The 19320-nt window shown below is 40.5% G+C and overlaps 1 protein-coding gene across 4 annotated transcripts in view; it reads right to left on the reverse strand.

Moving 5' to 3' along the window:
• TTF2 (transcription termination factor 2) overlaps window positions 1–19320 on the reverse strand; it is a 534153-nt gene that overhangs the window by 198995 nt on the left and 315838 nt on the right. For all 4 annotated transcript variants that reach the window (XM_053705754.1, XM_053705753.1, XM_053705751.1 and 1 more), the window contains one exon: window positions 13786–13868. In XM_053705754.1, coding sequence (XP_053561729.1) covers window positions 13786–13868 — 83 coding nt within the window. The remainder of the gene's footprint in view (window positions 1–13785; window positions 13869–19320) is intronic.

Genomic DNA, 19320 nt, shown 5'->3' on the forward strand with positions numbered 1-19320 from the left:
CTTCCCAGATCGGGGGCCAACACTTCATGCTGTTTTGGTAGCAGTGGCAGGTGACTTGGCCTGCTTACCCTTGTTCCAGCCTTGCATCGGCCTCCAGGCTGGCTTGGTTTGAGAAGTATTACCCTCTTGCTTAGAGGGTGTAGAATTTTAGGCTGGTCCGTTTCTGCGAAAGGGACGAAAATTTGGCCTATTTTTAGCCTTAAAAGACCTATTCTGTGGGAGGGCGTGGCCCTTTCCCCCAGTGATGTCTGAAATAATCTCTTTCAAGTCAGGGCCAAACAGTGTTTTACCCTTGAAAGGGATGTTAAGCAAAAGCGCTCTGCGCGCCACGATAGCAAACCCTGAATTATTCGCCGCTAATCTAGCTAATTGCAAAGCGGCATCTAAAATAAAAAAGAGTTAGCCAATTTAAGAGCTTGAACTCTGTCCAAAACCTCCTCGTACGAAGATTCTTTATTAAGCGACTTTTCTAGTTCTTCGAACCAGAAACACGCAGCTGTAGTGACAGGAACAATGCATGAAATTGGTTGTAGAAGGTAACCTTGCTGAACAAACATCTTTTTAAGCAAACCCTCTAACCTTTAATCCATAGGATCTTGAAAGCACAACTATCTTCTATAGGAATAGAAGTGCGTTTGTTTAGAGTAGAAACCGCCCCCTCGACCTTGGGGACTGTATGCTATAAGTCCTTTCTGGGGTCGACTATAGGAAACTAATTTCTTAAATATAGGGGGAGGACAAAGGGTATGCCGGGCCTTTCCCACTCCTTATTTACTATGTCCGCCACCCGCTTGGGTATAGGAAAAACATCGGGGGGCACCGGAACCTCTAGGAACTTGTCCATCTTACCTAATTTCTCTGGAATGACCAAATTGTCACAATCATCCAGAGTAGATAATACCTCCTTAAGTAGTGCGTGGAGATGTTGAAATTTAAATTTAAAAGTTACAATATCAGGTTCTGCTTGTTGAGAAATTTTCCCTGAATCTGAAATTTCTCCCTCAGACAAAACCTCCCTCCTGGCCCCTTCAGATAGGTGTGAGGGTATGTCAGAAAAGATATCATCAGCGTCCTCTTGCTCCTCAGTGTTTAAAACAGAGCAATCACGCTTTCTGATAAGTAGGCATTTTGGAAAAAAATGCATGCAATAGAATTATCCATTACAGCCATTAATTGTTGTATGGTAATAAGTATTGGCGCACTAGATGTACTAGGGGCCTCTTGTGTGGGCAAAACTGGTGTAGACACAGAAGGGGATGATGCAGTACCATGCTTACTCCCCTCATTAGAGGAATCATCTTGGGCAATATCATATCTATGGCATTATTATCCCTACTTTGTTTGGACATTATGACACAAATATATCACATATATTTAAATGGGGAGACACATTGGCTTTCATACATATAGAACATCGTTATCTGATGGTTCAGACATGTTAAACAGGCTTAAACTTGTTAACAAAGCACAAAAAACGTTTTACAATAAAACCGTTACTGTCCCTTTAAATTTTAAACTGAACACACTTTTTACTGAATATGTGAAAAAGTATGAAGGAATTGTTCAAATTTCACCAAAATTTCACCACAGTAACTTAAAGCCTTAAAAGTATTGCACACCAAATTTGACCCTTAAAATAACGGAACCGGAGCCGTTTTTACATTTAACCCCTATACAGTCCCAGGTATCTGCTTTGCTGAGACCCAACCAAGCCCAGAGGGGAATACGATACCAAATGATGCCTTCTATAAGCTTTTTCAGTGGTTCTTAGCTCCTCACACATGCATCTGCATGCCATGCTTTCCAAAAACAACTGCGCATTAGAGGCGCGAAAATGAGGCTCTGTCTATGACTAGAAAAGGCCCCCAGTGAAAAAGGTGTCCAATACAGTGCCTGCCGTTTTTATTAAAACAATCCCCAAGATTTAACAACTATTAAAAGTAATAATCTGCCAAATATACTTAGTAAAGTAATCGTTTTAGCCCAGAAAAATGTCTACCAGTTTTTTAAGCCCTAATGAAGCCCTTTATTCTTTTACTTAAACAAAGAAAATGGCTTACCGGTTCCCATAGGGAAAATGACAGCTTCCAGCATTACCGAGTCTTGTTAGAAATGTGTCATACCTCAAGCAGCAAAAGTCTGCTCACTGCTTCCCCCAACTGAAGTTAATTCCTCTCAACAGTCCTGTGTGGAAACAGCCATCGATTTTAGTAACGGTTGCTAAAATCATTTTCCTCTTACAAACAGAAATCTTCATCTCTTTCCTGTTTCAGAGTAAATAGTACATACCAGCACTATTTTAAAATAACAAACTCTTGATTGAAGAATAAAAACTACATTTAAACACCAAAAAACTCTAAGCCATCTCCGTGGAGATGTTGCCTGTACAACGGCAAAGAGAATGACTGGGGAAGGCGGAGCCTAGGAGGGATCATGTGACCAGCTTTGCTTGGCTCTTTGCCATTTCCTGTTGGGGAAGAGAATATCCCACAAGTAAGGATGACGCCGTGGACCGGACACACCTATGTTGGAGAAAAGTAATTTAATGTCCAAAGAATGCATAGGCTCAAACGGAGGAGTCTGTAAAGACTTCAAAACCAAATTAAGACTCCAAGGAGGAGAGATTGATTTAATGACAGGCTTGATACGGACCAAAGCCTGTACAAAACAGCGAGTATCAGGAAGCTTATCAATCTTTCTGTGAAATAAAACAGAAAGAGCAGAGATTTGTCCCTTCAAGGAACTTGCAGACAAACCCTTATCCAAACCATCCTTTAGAAACTGTAAAATTCTAGGAATTCTAAAAGAATGCCAAGAGAATTTATGAGAAGAACACCATAAAATATAAGTCTTCCAAACTCGATAATAAATCTTCTTAGAAACAGATTTACGAGCCTGAAACATAGTATTAATCACTGGGTCAGAAAACCCTCTATGCCTAAGCACTAGGTGTTCAATTTCCATACCTTCAAATTTAATGATATGAGATCATAATGGAAAAACGGACCTTGAGATAGAAGGTCTAGCCTTAATGGAAGGGGCCAAGGTTGGAAACTGGACATTCGAACAAGATCCGCATACCAAAATCTGTGAGGCCATGCTGGAGCTACCAGCAACACAAATGATTGTTCCATGATGATTTTGGAGATCACTCTTGGAAGAAGAACTAGAGGCGGTAAACTATAAGCAGGTTGGTAACACCAAGGAACTGTCAACGCATCCACTGCTTCTGCCTGAGGATCCCTGGACCTGGACAGGTACCTGTGAAGTTACTTGTTTAGATGAGAAGCCATGAGATCTATTTCTGGAAGACCCCACATCTGAACAATCTGAGAAAACACATCCGGATGGAGGGACCACTCCCCTGGATGTAAAGTCTGACGCCTGAGATAATCCGCTTCCCAATTGTCTATACCTGGGATATGAACCGCAGAAATTAAACGGGAGCTGGATTCCGCCCAAGCAAGTATCCGAGATACTTCTTTCATAACTTGGGGACTGGGTGTCCCACCCTGATGATTGACATATGCCACAGTTGTGATATTGTCTGTCTGAAAACAAATGAACGGTTCTCTCTTCAACAAAGGCCAAACCTGAAGAGCCATAAAAATCGCACGGAGTTCCAAAATATTTATTGGTAATCTCGCCTCTTGAGATTTCCAAACCCCTTGTGCTGTCAGAGATCCCCAGACAGCTCCCCAACTTGAAAGACTTGCATCTGTTGTGATTACAGTCCAGAATAGACGAACAAAAGAGGCCCCTAGAACTATACGATGGTGATCTAACCACCAAGTCAGAGATAGTCGAACATTGGGATTTAAGGATATTAATTGTGATATCTTTGAATAATCCCGGCACCATTGGTTCAGCATACAAAGCTGGAGAGGTCTCATGTGAAAACGAGCAAAGGGGATAGCGCCCGGTGCTGCAATCATGAGACCTAAAACTTTCATCCACATAGCTACTGAAGGGAATGATTGAGACTGAAGGTTCCGACAAGCTGAAACCTGTTGTCTGTTAGAGACAGAGTCATGGACTCTGAATCTATCTGGAAACCTAAAAAGGTGACCCTTGTCTGAGGAATCAAATAACTTTTTGGTAAATTGATCCTCCAACCATGTATTTGGAGAAACAACACTAGTTGATTTGTGTGAGATTCTGCAGAAAGTAAAGACTGAGCTAGTATCAAGATATCGTCAAAATAAGGAAACACCGCAATTCCCCGTTCTCTGATTACAGAGAGTAGGGCACCGAGATCCTTCGAAAAGATTCTTGGAGCTGTCGCTAGGCCAAATGGAAGAGCGACAAATTGGTAATGCTTGTCTAGAAAAGAGAATCTCAGAAACCGATAGTGGTCTGGATGATCCAAGCAAAGATGAAAATCAGCACCACTGGTATGTGCATGGTATAAGGGGGGTAAACTGCACTGCCCAAAAATAATGTCCAAAATACGGAGATACCAGCACAGTTAGGTATAAAAGTTATCTTTATTGAAGACCCATATCTTTAAAAACAGCAACGTTTCGGGGTTAACCCCTTAATCATGCCATATGTTACTCTGTGTGTTTGGTGTCCTTTTAAATATACTGACATTCGTGCCAAATATTTCTTAGGCTGTACACTTAGCGCCATCTAGTGGCGTAACCATCAAATTACATTTAAACATTTTTCATTTTTAGTGTATATGTATCAAAACACTGTAACAAAATAAAATCAAGATATCACCTAAGCCATTAAGTAACAATCCAAGTAAATGCCTTTCCTAAATACTAACAGTACCAGTTCATCACTTATGCCACTTGATTTAAATGTATTAACAGCACATCACAGTAAGAGTATTTTATTTATAGGAAACATGAAAGATCAAAATCGCGGTTTAACCCTTTGGGCGCCATGGATTCCATTTTAAAAATCCACCACATCTCCCTTTGCTTGAGTAGCAATTCTCTATCCATGCCATTCCTAGGGATTGGAATTTGTTCAATTACTTGCCAGCGTAGCTGGCTAATATTATGGCCCTGCTCTATAAAATGTTTGGACAAAGGTGCCTCTACATTCTTCCTCCTAATATTGCTACGGTGCTGACTAATTCGGTCTCTGACCTTTTGTGTGGTCTCACCCAAGTATATTAGCTAGCACGGACATTTAATGAGGTATATAACATATGAACTTTCACAAGTGTGAAAACCATCGATGTTAAATCTTCTCCCACTTTGCGGATGGAAGAAATGTGGCCCTTTAATAATAGAGCTACAGCTCATGCATCCTAGGCATGGATAGCTCCCTTTCCTCTTACTGCCTATAAGGGGTTGTTTAAGCTTTTTACTAGGGCCTACATCGGTTCTTACCAAATGATCCCTTAAATTTTTAACACGCCTGTAGGCCATGAGTGGGGGTTCCTGCAGCTGCTCAGGAATTACAATTTTTAATGATGTGCCAATTTCTCCTAATAACCCTAGTTATTTGATCAGTGTAGGGACTATATTGGGACACAAATACTATCCTGTCCCTCTTTTTGGTATGTTCACCACTCTTATAATTAGGATTATTGATTTCTTCTATTTTCTTGTCAACAAGGCTCCTAGGATACCCTCTCTCTAGGAATTTATCCTTCATCTGTTTGAATCTGACTACTCTATCCTCTTCCTCACTTACAATTCTACTGACCCCAAGGAGTTGACTCTTAGGAAGAGAGTCAATTAATCTCCTAGGGTGAAAGCTGTCAAATTTAAGAAACGTATTCCTATCTGTATCTTTTGTGTACAAGTCAAATTTTAATCCATTAGTACTTTTAATTACTTTGGTATCCAGGAAAGTCACCATTTCCTCACTACAGGACATGGTGAAATATAGATCCCTAACCTCAGAATTGAGTTCCCCAACGAACCTTTCAAGGGACTCCATGTTGCCCCACCATACGCCAAACACATCCTCTATGTAACGAAGCCAAATGGCGCCGTTTTCTTTGAATAACTGATTTTCATAGACCCTTCTTTCATCAAACTCGTTCATATATAAGTTGGCGTATGATGGGGCGACGTTGGAGCCCATCACAGTACCCTTGACCTGAATAAACCAGTCATCCTGAAATAGGAAGTAATTCCAATGTAAGACAAGGCAGAGTAATTTTTCAATGAAGTCACATTGTTCAGTCGTATATCTATTGTTCACCATGAGTGTTTTTCTGATAACTGCTACACCAGTTTCATGCTTGATGGAGGTGTACAAACTCCTCACATCCATGGTGAACAATAGATATCGGCTTGTAGGCAGCTCCAACATTTTTACCCTTTCAAGAAAGTGGCTTGTATCTTTAACAAAACTGGCCATTTTCATGACCTCAGGTTGCAACAGCTTGTCAATAAATTTGGAGATGTTAGTAAACACAGACTCCACACTGGAGACTATAGGTCTCCCAGGGGGTTTATTTGCATCCTTATGAATTTTGGGGACCGTACAGAAGATAGGGGTTCTAGGTGTCACCACATATAAATATTCTGCTAATTTCTTATCAATAACCTCCATCTTGACCGCTAGGTCTAGAATATATTTAACCTCCCACTGTATCTTATACACTGGGTTAGCAGCAATTATTGTATACGTATCATCTAACTGTGTTCTTATTTCCCCTATATAATACTCCTTGTCCATTAGGACTGTGGCCCCTCCCTTATCGGCATCCTTAAGGATTAAACTGTTAGTTTTTAAAGATTTAAGTGCTAGAGAATCATTTTTAGAGAAATTCCCTTTCCTGATATGATGTTTATTAGCCAAATCTTTTCTTTTTGCTGTAGTCTGAATGCATTTTATATCATGTTCAACCAGATTTATAAAGTGCTGACGCTGTGATTAAATATATTAGGGCAAAAGGAACTTTTTTTCTTTAAATCCAAATTTTGCAATGATAACATTTTTATTTTCTTCAAAATTTCTGTTTCTATCACCAAAATTTGTATCTGAATGATCCGTGCCCTCTCCAAACCATACTTTCAATTTAATATTTCTGAATAGTCTGTACAAGTCCTTCGTTAATTCAAAAAAATCTGTTTCCTTGTAAGGACAGTAAGAAAGACCCTTATTGAGCAAACACAGTTCTTGTTGTGTTAAGTTCTGTTTGGAAATATTTACCACAGTGTCTTGTTGTTCGCTTACTTCTTGGCTGCCGTTTTCCTGCTTGACTTCCTGACTTGATCTTTCCTCCCTCTTCCTATGGTGGCTTCGGCCCCCCCGGCGGCATCGCTTTCGCCGCCACTTGACTCCAAAGGGGACACGTGTTGGATCGTTCCATGTTAGCAACACGGAACGATCCAACACGTCATCAGAAAGTGCAGACGTGTCCCCTTTGGAGTCAAGTGGCGGCAAAAGCGATGCCGCCGGGGGGGCCGAGGACACCATAGGAAGAGGGAAGAAAGATCAAGTCAGGAAGTCAAGCAGGAAAACGGCAGCCAAGAAGTAAGTGAACAACAAGACACTGGTAAATATTTCCAAACAGAACTTAACACAACAAGAACTGTGTTTGCTCAATAAGGGTCTTTCTTACTGTCCTTACAAGGAAACAGATTATGTTATCATTGCAAAATTTGGATTTAAAGAAAAAAGTTCCTTTTGTCCTAATATCTTTAATCACAGCGTCAGCACTTTTATAAATCTGGTTGAACATGATATAAAATGCATTCAGACTACAGCAAAAAGAAAAGATATGGCTAATAAACATAATATCAGGAAAGGGAATTTCTCTAAAAATGATTCTCTAGCACTTAAATCTAGAGAATATATTCTAGACCTAGCGGTCAAGATGGAGGTTATTGATAAGAAATTAGCAGAATATTTATATGTGGTGACACCTAGAACCCCTATCTTCTATACGGTCCCCAAAATTCATAAGGATGCAAATAAACCCCCTGGGAGACCTATAGTCTCCAGTGTGGAGTCTGTGTTTACTAACATCTCCAAATTTATTGACAAGCTGTTGCAACCAGATTTCATGAAAATGGCCAGTTTTGTTAAAGATACAAGCCACTTTCTTGAAAGGGTAAAAATGTTGGAGCTGCCTACAAGCCGATATCTATTGTTCACCATGGATGTGAGGAGTTTGTACACCTCCATCAAGCATGAAACTGGTGTATCAGTTATCAGAAAAACACTCATGGTGAACAATAGATATACGACTGAACAATGTGACTTCATTGAAAAATTACTCTGCCTTGTCTTACATTGGAATTACTTCCTTTTTCAGGATGACTGGTTTATCCAGGTCAAGGGTACTGCAATGGGCTCCAACGTCGCCCCATCATACGCCAACTTATATATAAACGAGTTTGAGGAAAGAAGGGTCTATGAAAATCAGTTATTCAAAGAAAACGGCGCCATTTGGCTTTGTTACATAGACGATGTGTTTGGCGTATGGTGGGGCAACGTGGAGTCCCTTGAAAGGTTCGTTGGGGAACTCAATTCTGAGGTTAGGGATCTATATTTCACCATGTCCTGTAGTGAGGAAATGGTGACTTTTCTGGACACCAAAGTAATTAAAAGTACTAATGGATTAAAATTTGACTTGTACACAAAAGATACAGATAGGAATACGTTTCTTAAATTTGACAGCTTTCACCCTAGGAGATTAATTGACTCTCTTCCTAAGAGTCAACTCCTTAGGGTCAGTAGAATTGTAAGCGAGGAAGAGGATAGAGTAGTCAGATTCAAACAGATGAAGGATAAATTCAAAGAGAGAGGGTATCCTAGGAGCCTTGTTGACAAGAAAATAGAAGAAATCAATAATCCTAATTGTAAGAGTGGTGAACATACCAAAAAGAGGGACAGGATAGTATTTGTGTCCCAATATAGTCTCTACACTGATCAAATAACTAGGGTTATTAGGAGAAATTGGCACATCATTAAAAATTGTAATCCCAACATTGAGCAGCTGCAGGAACCCCCACTCATGGCCTACGGGCGTGTTAAAAATTTAAGGGATCATTTGGTAAGAACCGATGTAGGCCCTAGTAAAAAGCTTAAACAAACCCCTTATAGGCAGTAAGAGGAAAGGGAGCTATCCGTGCCTAGGATGCATGAGCTGTAAGCTCTATTATTAAAGGGCCACATTTCTTCCATCCGCAAAGTGGGAGATTTAACATTGATGGTTTTCACACTTGTGAAAGTTCATATGTTATATACCTCATTAAATGTCCGTGCTAGCTAATATACTTGGGTGAGACCACACAAAAGGTCAGAGACCGAATTATTCAGCACCGTAGCAATATTAGGAGGAAGAATGTAGAGCCACCTTTGTCCAAACATTTTATAGAGCAGGGCCATAATATTAGCCAGCTACGCTGGCAAGTAATTGAACAAATTCCAGTCCCTAGGAATGGCATGGATAGAGAATTGCTACTCAAGCAAAGGGAGATGTGGTGGATTTTTAAAATGGAATCCATGGCGCCCAAAGGGTTAAACCGCGATTTTGAACTTTCATGTTTCCTATAAATAAAATACTCTTACTGTGATGTGCTGTTAATACATTTAAATCAAGTGGCATAAGTGATGAACTGGTACTGTTAGTATTTAGGAAAGGCATTTACTTGGATTGTTACTTAATGGCTTAGGTGATATCTTGATTTTATTTTGTTACAGTGTTTTGATACATATACACTAAAAATGAAAAATGTTTAAATGTAATTTGATGGTTACGCCACTAGATGGCACTAAGTGTACAGCCTAAGAAATATTTGGCGTGAATGTCAGTATATTTAAAAGGACACCAAACACACAGAGTAACATATGGCATGATTAAAGGGGTTAACCCCGAAACGTTGCTGTTTTTAAAGATATGGGTCTTCAATAAAGTGGTCTGGATGAATCGGAATATGAAGATATGCATCCAGTATGTCTATTGTGGACATATAATGCCCTTGCTGAACAAAAGGCAGAATAGTCCTTATAGTCACCATTTTGAAAGTTGGCACTCTTACATAACGATTAAAAATTTTCAGATCCAGAACTGGCCTGAATGAATTTTCATTCTTTGGGACAATGAACAGATTTGAATAAAACCCCAGACCCTGTTCCTGGAACGGAACTGGTATGATTACCCCTGAAAGCTCCAGGTCTGAAACAGCCTGAGCCTTTACTGGATTTGCTGGGATGCGTGAGGAAAAATCTTCTCACAGGAGGTCTTACTCTGAATACTATTCGGCACCCTTGAGAGACAATACTCTGAATCCTTTGATTTTAGACAGAATCTGCCCAAATCTTTTGCAAGAATCTTAATCTGTCCCCTACCAGCTGAGCTGGAATGAGGGCCGCACCTTCATGCAGACTTGGGGGCTGGCTTTGATTTCTTAAATGGTTTGGATTTACTTCAACTTGCAGAAGGTTTCCAATTGGAACCAGATTCTTTGGGGGAAGGATTAGGTTTCTGTTCCTTATTTTGTCGAAAGGAACGAAAATGGTTAGAAGCTTTAGATTTACCCTTAGGTTTTTTTATCCTGAGGCAAAAAAAACTCCCTTCCCCCCAGTGACAGTTGAAATAATTGAATCCAAATGAGAACCAAATAACTTATTACCTTGAAAAGAAAGAGATAGTAATCTAGACTTAGATACCATGTCAGCATTCCAAGATTTAAGCCACAAAGCTCTTCTAGCTAAAATATCTAAAGATATAGATTTAACATCAATTTTGATGATATCAAAAATGGCATCACAAATAAAATGATTAGCATGTTGAAGCAAGCAAACAATGCTAGACATATCAGTATTGGTTTTCTGTTGCACTAAACTTTCCAACCAAAAAGTTTATGCAGCTGCAACATCAGCCAAAGAAATTGCAGGCCTGAGTAGATGACCAGAATATAAATAGGCTTTCCTTAGATAGGATTCAAGTTTCCTATCTAAAGGATCTTTAAAGGAAGTACTATCTTCCATAGGAATAGTAGTACGTTTAGCAACAGTAGAAATAGCCCCATCAACTTTGGGGATCTTTTCCCAAAACTCCAATCTAACTGCTGCTAGTTTACAATTTTGTAAACCTTGAACAAGGAATAAAAGAAGTACCAGGCCTATTCCATTCCTTAGAAATCATATCAGAAATAGCACCAGGAACTGGAAAAACCTCTGGAGTAACCACAGGAGGTTTATAAACAGAATTTAAACGTCTACTAGTTTTAACATCAAGAGGACTAGTTTCCTCAATATCCAATGTAATCAACACTTCTTTTAACAAAGAACAAATATACTCCATTTTAAATAAATAAGTAGATTTGTCAGTGTCAATATCTGAGGAAGGATCTTCTCAATCAGATAGATCCTCGTCAGAGGAAGATAATTCAGTATGTTGTCGGTCATTTGAAATTTCATCAACTTTATCAGAAGTTTTAAAAGACCTTTTACGATTATTAGAAGGCGGAATAGCAGACAAAGCCTTCTGAATTGCATCAGCAATAAAATCTTTTAAATTCACAGGTATAGCTTGTACATTAGATGTTGAAGGAACAACAGGCAATGTACTATTACTGATGGACACATTTTCTGCATGTAAAAGCTTATCATGACAACTATTACATACCACAGCTGGAGATATAATCTCCACAAATTTACAACAAATGCACTTAGCTTTGGTAGAACTGTTATCAGGCAGCAGGGTTCCAACAGTGGTTTCTGAGACAGGATCAGATTGAGACATCTTGCAAATGTAAGAGAAAAAACAACATATAAAGCAAAATTATCAATTTCCTTATATGGCAGTTTCAGGAATGGGGAAAAATGCAAACAGCATAGCCCTAGGAATGGGGTTTTAAATAATGAAAATATTTGGCGCTAAGAATGACGCACAATGCAAACAGAATTTTTTTTGGAGCCAACAACATCCAGAAATGACACACTAGCTTCAATGAAGACGCAACCTTGTGAAAGGAACTCAGCGTCAACTAAGACGCCGGAAATGACGAATTTTGCATCATTGAACGTAACTTTGCACCAAAAAATCTTGCGCCAAGAATGGCGCAATGAACTATGGCATTTTGCGCCCTCGCGAGCCTAATTTTGCCCGTGAAATTTAATGAAAAACAGTCAATTTGAAAAAAAAGACTATACCCCAGGTAAGAATTTTTTTTTCCTAAAAAATGCTTTTCCCAAATATGAAACAGACAGTCTGCAAAAGGAAATATACATAAACCTGACTCATGGCAAATATAAGTACAATACATATATTTAGAACTTGATATTAATACATAAAGTGCAAAACCATAGCTGAGAGTGTGTTAAGTAATGAAAACATACTTACCAAAAGACACCCATCCACATATAGCAGATAGCCAAACCAGTACTGAAACAGTTATCAGTAGAGGTAATGGAATATGAGAGTATATGGTTGATCTGAATAAGGGAGGTTGGAGATGAATTTCTACGACTGATAACAGAGAACCTATGAAATAGATCTCCCGTGAGGAAAACCATTGCATTCAATAGGTGATAATTCCTTCACATCCCTCTGACATTCACTGTACTCTGAGAGGAATCGGGCTTCAAAATGCTGAGAAGCGCGTATCAACGTAGAATCTAAGCACAAACTTACTTCACCAATTCCATAGGAGGCAAAGTTTGTAAAAACTAAATTGTGGGTGTGGTGAGGAGTGTATTTATAGGCATTTTGAGGTTTGGGAAACTTTGCCCCTCCTGGTAGGATTGTATATCCCATACGTCACTAGCTCATGGACTCTTGCCAATTACATGAAAGAAACCCTGACAGGAATAATAAAAAACGTCCCCCTGCAGCGTTTCAGCTAAATAAGTGCCAAATTCTTCCCTGCTACATAGAAAAATAAAACTGGCACTTATCTCAATATTTATCTGTCCGGCAGCAGGACAGCTCACCTGGTTTGAGAGGATGCCATCCCTCACATGGACATGTCGAAATACAGAAAGACTAAGTAAACTTACTCAGGCTATCTAAATAGGGCAGCAAAATGTTTTGGGAAAACGAAGTGAGGATTGTACACCACAAGTTCCAAATTGCTTAAAAGCCACCACTGCCCTACTGAAGAGACTGACATGGGCTAAGGCTAAACCCTTTGGAGAGATCAGTGCAAACCTACTCTGCTTTAAAAAAAAAAAAAAAACTTGATCAGACACCAAAACTTCACCTCCTCCTTGCACCGCAGGCAAAGAGAATGACTGGGGATTATGGATAAGGGAAGTGACATATATAGCAGCTTTGCTGTGGTGCTCTTTGCCTCCTCCTGGCCAGGAGTGATATTCCCACTAGTAATTGATTATTCCGTGGACTCACCATATCTTAGGAAAGAAATGGTAAATTTTTATTATTAGTTATTTTACCTTGATATTAAGCTAACTTTAGCCGAGTGGTCAGTAAAATCAGGCGGGTGGTGCACCCACTAAAACGATCCTGGGGAGAACACCGAGACCACCACTAAAGGTGACAAATAAGAAGACTTGCTTCAGACAAGGAACACAGGTGCGTGTGCAAACCTTTGACTGGTACTAGTGGGGTTCACTATTCCCCTGGGATAAGAATATGTCATGTTACACAGTTTTTTTCTTCATTACACTTTCTCTGACTGAATCTGTTGGGCCAAGAAAACTTTAGAAACATCATGGCCTGTTAGACAAAAAGCTAATCTGTTAAAGCAATTCTAACAAGCAGAACCTATTGGCGCTCTACAAATAACGACTGGGAAGGAAAGTCTCACAATTATAGTCAGAAAATTGATTAGGAACGAAAGAAGTTCACAGTTAAATGAGAGACAGTAAGCAAAAGAAAAGGGTTAATCTGACCTCTATCAAAGGGGTTGTCTTCACACCGCGCTGGGGTCGGGGTTCCCCCTTCATGTCTTTTTAAGTAACTCTGTAAAGTGGACCTGAAGGGCAAAAAATAATATTAACCAGATTATCAAAAACTACCTCTCAAGCTTTATTTCCTATATTAGGTCACCTAAATATAGAACATTTTGACATGTACATGGTAATTCACTTCACACGTCACTTATAGCACACAGTAATTACTTTCAAACGTCATATATAGAACACAGTAATTCATTCACATGTCACCTATAGCACACCATAATTCCCTTAACAGGTCACTTATAGCACACAGTAATTACTTTCAAACGTCATATATAGAACACAGTAATTCATTCACATGTCACTTATAGCACACCGTAATTCACTTCACAAGTCACCTATAGCACATGGTAATTCACTTCACTAGTCACTTGAAGCACATGGTAATCCACTTCATAGGTTACTTATAGCACACAGTAATTCCCTTCATATGTCACTTATAGCACATGGTAATTTCCTTCACGCGTTACTAATATATAGTACATGGTAATTCACTTGACAGGTCACTTATAGCGCATTGTAATTCCCTTCACATGTCACCTATAGCCAACGGTAATCCTTCTCTACACCTTCACACGTCACCTATAGCAAACGGTAATCCTTTTCTACACCTTCACACGTCACCTATAGCAAACGGTAATCCTTTTCTACACCTTCACACATCACCTATAGCAAACTGTAATCCTTTTCTACACCTTCACACGTAACCTATAGCGCACCTCTGTGTCCATGATAATCTTTTTGTACCAATCCTCTCTCTGCCTCCAGACACCTACACTATACTTCACCTACAGTCCATCTCTCTCGTGCATAGTAATCTTCCCCCCCAGTCACCTATAGTCATTATAAACTGGTTTCCAAATGATCATGTTACTTTTAGCCTATGCAACCTCTCAATGTATCCATGAAGCCTCTTCCTACAAGCTGCTTATACATTTAATGCTTTCCAACTGAACACCTTTAAAACAATGTGCAGGTCATACATCTGTGTATCGGCCTATCCTGTTGCTATTCATTTGCAGCACATACTGTGTATGACTCCCCCCATACCACACTAGGTCACAAGTAAAAAAGAAAATTTATGCTTACCTGATAAATGTATTTATTTTTTGACACGATGAGTCCACGGATCATCTTAATTACTAATGGGATATTCACCTCCTGGTAGCAGGAGGAGGCAAAAAACATAACAGCAGAGCTGTTAAATAGCTCTTCCCTTCCCTCCCACTCCAGTCATTTGACCAAAGTTAGGAAGAGAAAGGAAAAGCAAAGGTGCAGAGGTGTTCGAACCTTACAATAACCCAAAACCTGTCTTAAAAGAACAGGGCGGGCCGTGGACTCATCGTGTCAAAAAATAAATACATTTATCAGGTAAGCATACATTTTCTTTTTTTTATGACACAATGAGTCCACGGATCATCTTAATTACTAATGGGATTCAATACCCAAGCTAGAGTACACAGATTATACGTGGGGGAAAAGACAGGAAACCTAAACGGAAGACACCGCTGCTTGAAAAACGGCCTCAGCCAATGACAAATTTGTAGAATTTTGAAAAATAAATGTGAAGAGAGAACCAAGTTGCAGTCTTGCAAATCTGTTCCACAGAAGCTACATTTTAGAATGCCCATGAGTAAGCAACAGCCCTCATGGACGGAGTCGTAACTCTCTCAGGAGGCTGCTGTCCAACAGTCTCATATGCAAAACGTATGATACTCTTCAGCTAAAGAGAAAAACATAATTTATGTAAGAACTTACCTGATCAATTCATTTCTTTCATATTGGAAAGAGTCCATGAGCTAGTGACGTATGGGATATACAATCCTACCAGGAGGGGCAAAGTTTCCAAAATCAAAAAATGCCTACAAATACACCCCTCACCACACCCACAATTCAGTTTAACGAATAGCCAAGAAGTGGGTTGATAAAGAAAGGTGTAAAAAGCCACCAAACCACCAAAAAAAGGGTGGGCCTCATGGACTCTTGCCAATATGAAAGAAATGAATTTATCAGGTAAGTTCTTACATAAATTATGTTTTCTTTCATGTAATTGGCAAGAGTCCATGAGCTAGTGACGTATGGGATAGCAATACCCAAGATGTGGAACTCCACGCAAGAGTCACTAGAGAGGGAGAGATAAAAAATAAAAACATAATTTATGCTTACCTGATAAATTCCTTTCTTCTGTTGTGTGATCAGTCCACGGGTCATCATTACTTCTGGGATATAACTCCTCCCCAACAGGAAATGCAAGAGGATTCACCCAGCAGAGCTGCATATAGCTCCTCCCCTCTACGTCAGTCCCAGTCATTCGACCAAGAATCAACGAGAAAGGAGTAACCAAGGGTGAAGTGGTGACTGGAGTATAATTTAAAAGATATTTACCTGCCTTAAAAACAGGGCGGGCCGTGGACTGATCACACAACAGAAGAAAGGAATTTATCAGGTAAGCATAAATTATGTTTTCTTCTGTTATGTGTGATCAGTCCACGGGTCATCATTACTTCTGGGATACCAATACCAAAGCAAAAGTACACGGATGACGGGAGGGAAAGGCAGGCTCATTATACAGAAGGAACCACTGCCTGAAGAACCTTTCTCCCAAAAATAGCCTCCGAAGAAGCAAAAGTGTCAAATTTGTAAAATTTGGAAAAAGTATGAAGTGAAGACCAAGTTGCAGCCTTGCAAATCTGTTCAACAGAGGCCTCATTCTTAAAGGCCCAAGTGGAAGCCACAGCTCTAGTGGAGTGAGCTGTAATTCTTTCAGGAGGCTGCTGTCCAGCAGTCTCATAGGCTAAACGTATTATGCTACGAAGCCAAAAAGAGAGAGAGGTAGCAGAAGCTTTTTGACCTCTCCTCTGTCCAGAGTAAACGACAAACAAGGAAGAAGTTTGGCGAAAATCTTTAGTTGCCTGCAAGTAGAACTTGAGGGCACGAACTACATCCAGATTGTGTAAAAGACGTTCCTTCTTTGAAGAAGGATTTGGACACAAGGATGGGACAACAATCTCTTGATTGATGTTCCTGTTAGTGACTACCTTAGGTAAGAACCCAGGTTTAGTACGCAGAACTACCTTGTCTGAGTGAAAAATCAGATAAGGGGAATCACAATGTAAGGCTGATAACTCAGAGACTCTTCGAGCCGAGGAAATAGCCATTAAAAACAGAACTTTCCAAGATAACATTTTTATATCAATGGAATGAAGGGGTTCAAACGGAACACCCTGTAAAACGTTAAGAACTAAGTTTAAACTCCATGGTGGAGCAACAGCTTTAAACACAGGCTTGATCCTAGCTAAAGCCTGACAAAAGGACTGGACGTCTGGATTTTCTGACAGACGTCTGTGTAACAAGATGGACAGAGCTGAAATCTGTCCCTTTAATGAACTAGCTGATAAACCCTTTTCTAAACCTTCTTGTAGAAAAGACAGTATCCTAGCGATCCTAACCTTACTCCAGGAGTAACCTTTGGATTCGCACCAGTATAGGTATTTCCGCCATATTTTATGGTAAATCCTTCTGGTAACAGGCTTCCTAGCCTGAATTAGGGTATCAATAACCGACTCAGAAAAACCACGTTTTGATAAAATCAAGCGTTCAATTTCCAAGCAGTCAGCTTCAGAGAAGTTAGATTTTGATGTTTGAATGGACCCTGTATCAGAAGGTCCTGTCTTAGAGGTAGAGACCAAGGCGGACAGGATGACATGTCCACTAGATCTGCATACCAAGTCCTGCGTGGCCATGCAGGTGCTATTAGAATTACTGATGCTCTCTCCTGTTTGATTTTGGCAATCAATCGAGGAAGCAGCGGGAAGGGTGGAAACACATAAGCCATCCTGAAGTTCCAAGGTGCTGTCAAAGCATCTATCAGAACTGCTCCCGGATCCCTGGATCTGGACCCGTAGCGAGGAAGTTTGGCGTTCTGGCGAGACGCCATGAGATCTATCTCTGGTTTGCCCCAACGTCGAAGTATTTGGGCAAAGACCTCCGGATGAAGTTCCCACTCCCCCGGATGAAAAGTCTGGCGACTCAAGAAATCCGCCTCCCAGTTCTCCACTCCCGGGATGTGGATTGCTGACAGGTGGCAAGAGTGAGACTCTGCCCAGCGAATTATCTTTGATACTTCCATCATTGCTAGGGAGCTTCTTGTCCCTCCCTGATGGTTGATGTAAGCTACAGTCGTGATGTTGTCCGACTGAAACCTGATGAACCCCCGAGTTGTTAACTGGGGCCAAGCCAGAAGGGCATTGAGAACTGCTCTCAATTCCAGAATGTTTATTGGAAGGAGACTCTCCTCCTGATTCCATAGTCCCTGAGCCTTCAGAGAATTCCAGACAGCGCCCCAACCTAGTAGGCTGGCGTCTGTTGTTACAATTGTCCAGTCTGGCCTGCTGAATGGCATCCCCCTGGACAGGTGTGGCCGATAAAGCCACCATAGAAGAGAATTTCTGGTCTCTTGATTCAGATTCAGAGTAGGGGACAAATCTGAGTAATCCCCATTCCACTGACTTAGCATGCATAATTGCAGCGGTCTGAGGTGTAGGCGTGCAAAAGGTACTATGTCCATTGCCGCTACCATTAAGCCGATCACCTCCATGCATTGAGCTACTGACGGGTGTTGAATGGAATGAAGGACGCGGCATGCATTTTGAAGCTTTGTTAACCTGTCTTCTGTCAGGTAAATCTTCATTTCTACAGAATCTATAAGAGTCCCCAAGAATGGAACTCTTGTGAGAGGAAAGAGAGAACTCTTCTTTTCGTTCACTTTCCATCCATGCGACCTTAGAAATGCCAGAACTAACTCTGTATGAGACTTGGCAGTTTGAAAGCTTGAAGCTTGAATTAGAATGTCGTCTAGGTACGGAGCTACCGAAATCCCTCGCGGTCTTAGTACCGCTAGAAGGGCACCCAGAACCTTTGTGAAGATTCTTGGAGCCGTAGCCAATCCGAATGGAAGAGCTACAAACTGGTAGTGCCTGTCTAAGAAGGCAAACCATAGATACCGGTGATGATCTTTGTGGATCGGTATGTGAAGGTAAGCATCCTTTAAATCCACTGTGGTCATGTACTGACCCTCTTGGATCATGGGTAAGATTGTCCGAATAGTTTCCATTTTGAACGATGGAACTCTTAGGAATTTGTTTAGAGTCTTTAAATCTAAGATTGGCCTGAAAGTTCCCTCTTTTTTGGGAACCACAAACAGGTTTGAGTAGAACCCTTGTCCTTGTTCCGACCGCGGAACCGGATGGATCACTCCCATTAATAACAGATCTTGTACGCAGCGTAGAAACGCTTCTTTCTTTATCTGGTTTGTTGACAACCTTGACAGATGAAATCTCCCTCTTGGGGGAGATAATTTGAAGTCTAGAAGGTATCCCTGCGATATGATCTCTAGAGCCCAGGGATCCTGAACATCTCTTGCCCAGGTCTGGGCGAAGAGAGAGAGTCTGCCCCCCACTAGATCCGGTC

This window comes from Bombina bombina, chromosome 3, assembly GCF_027579735.1.
Source record: "Bombina bombina isolate aBomBom1 chromosome 3, aBomBom1.pri, whole genome shotgun sequence".
Lineage (NCBI taxonomy): Eukaryota > Metazoa > Chordata > Amphibia > Anura > Bombinatoridae > Bombina > Bombina bombina.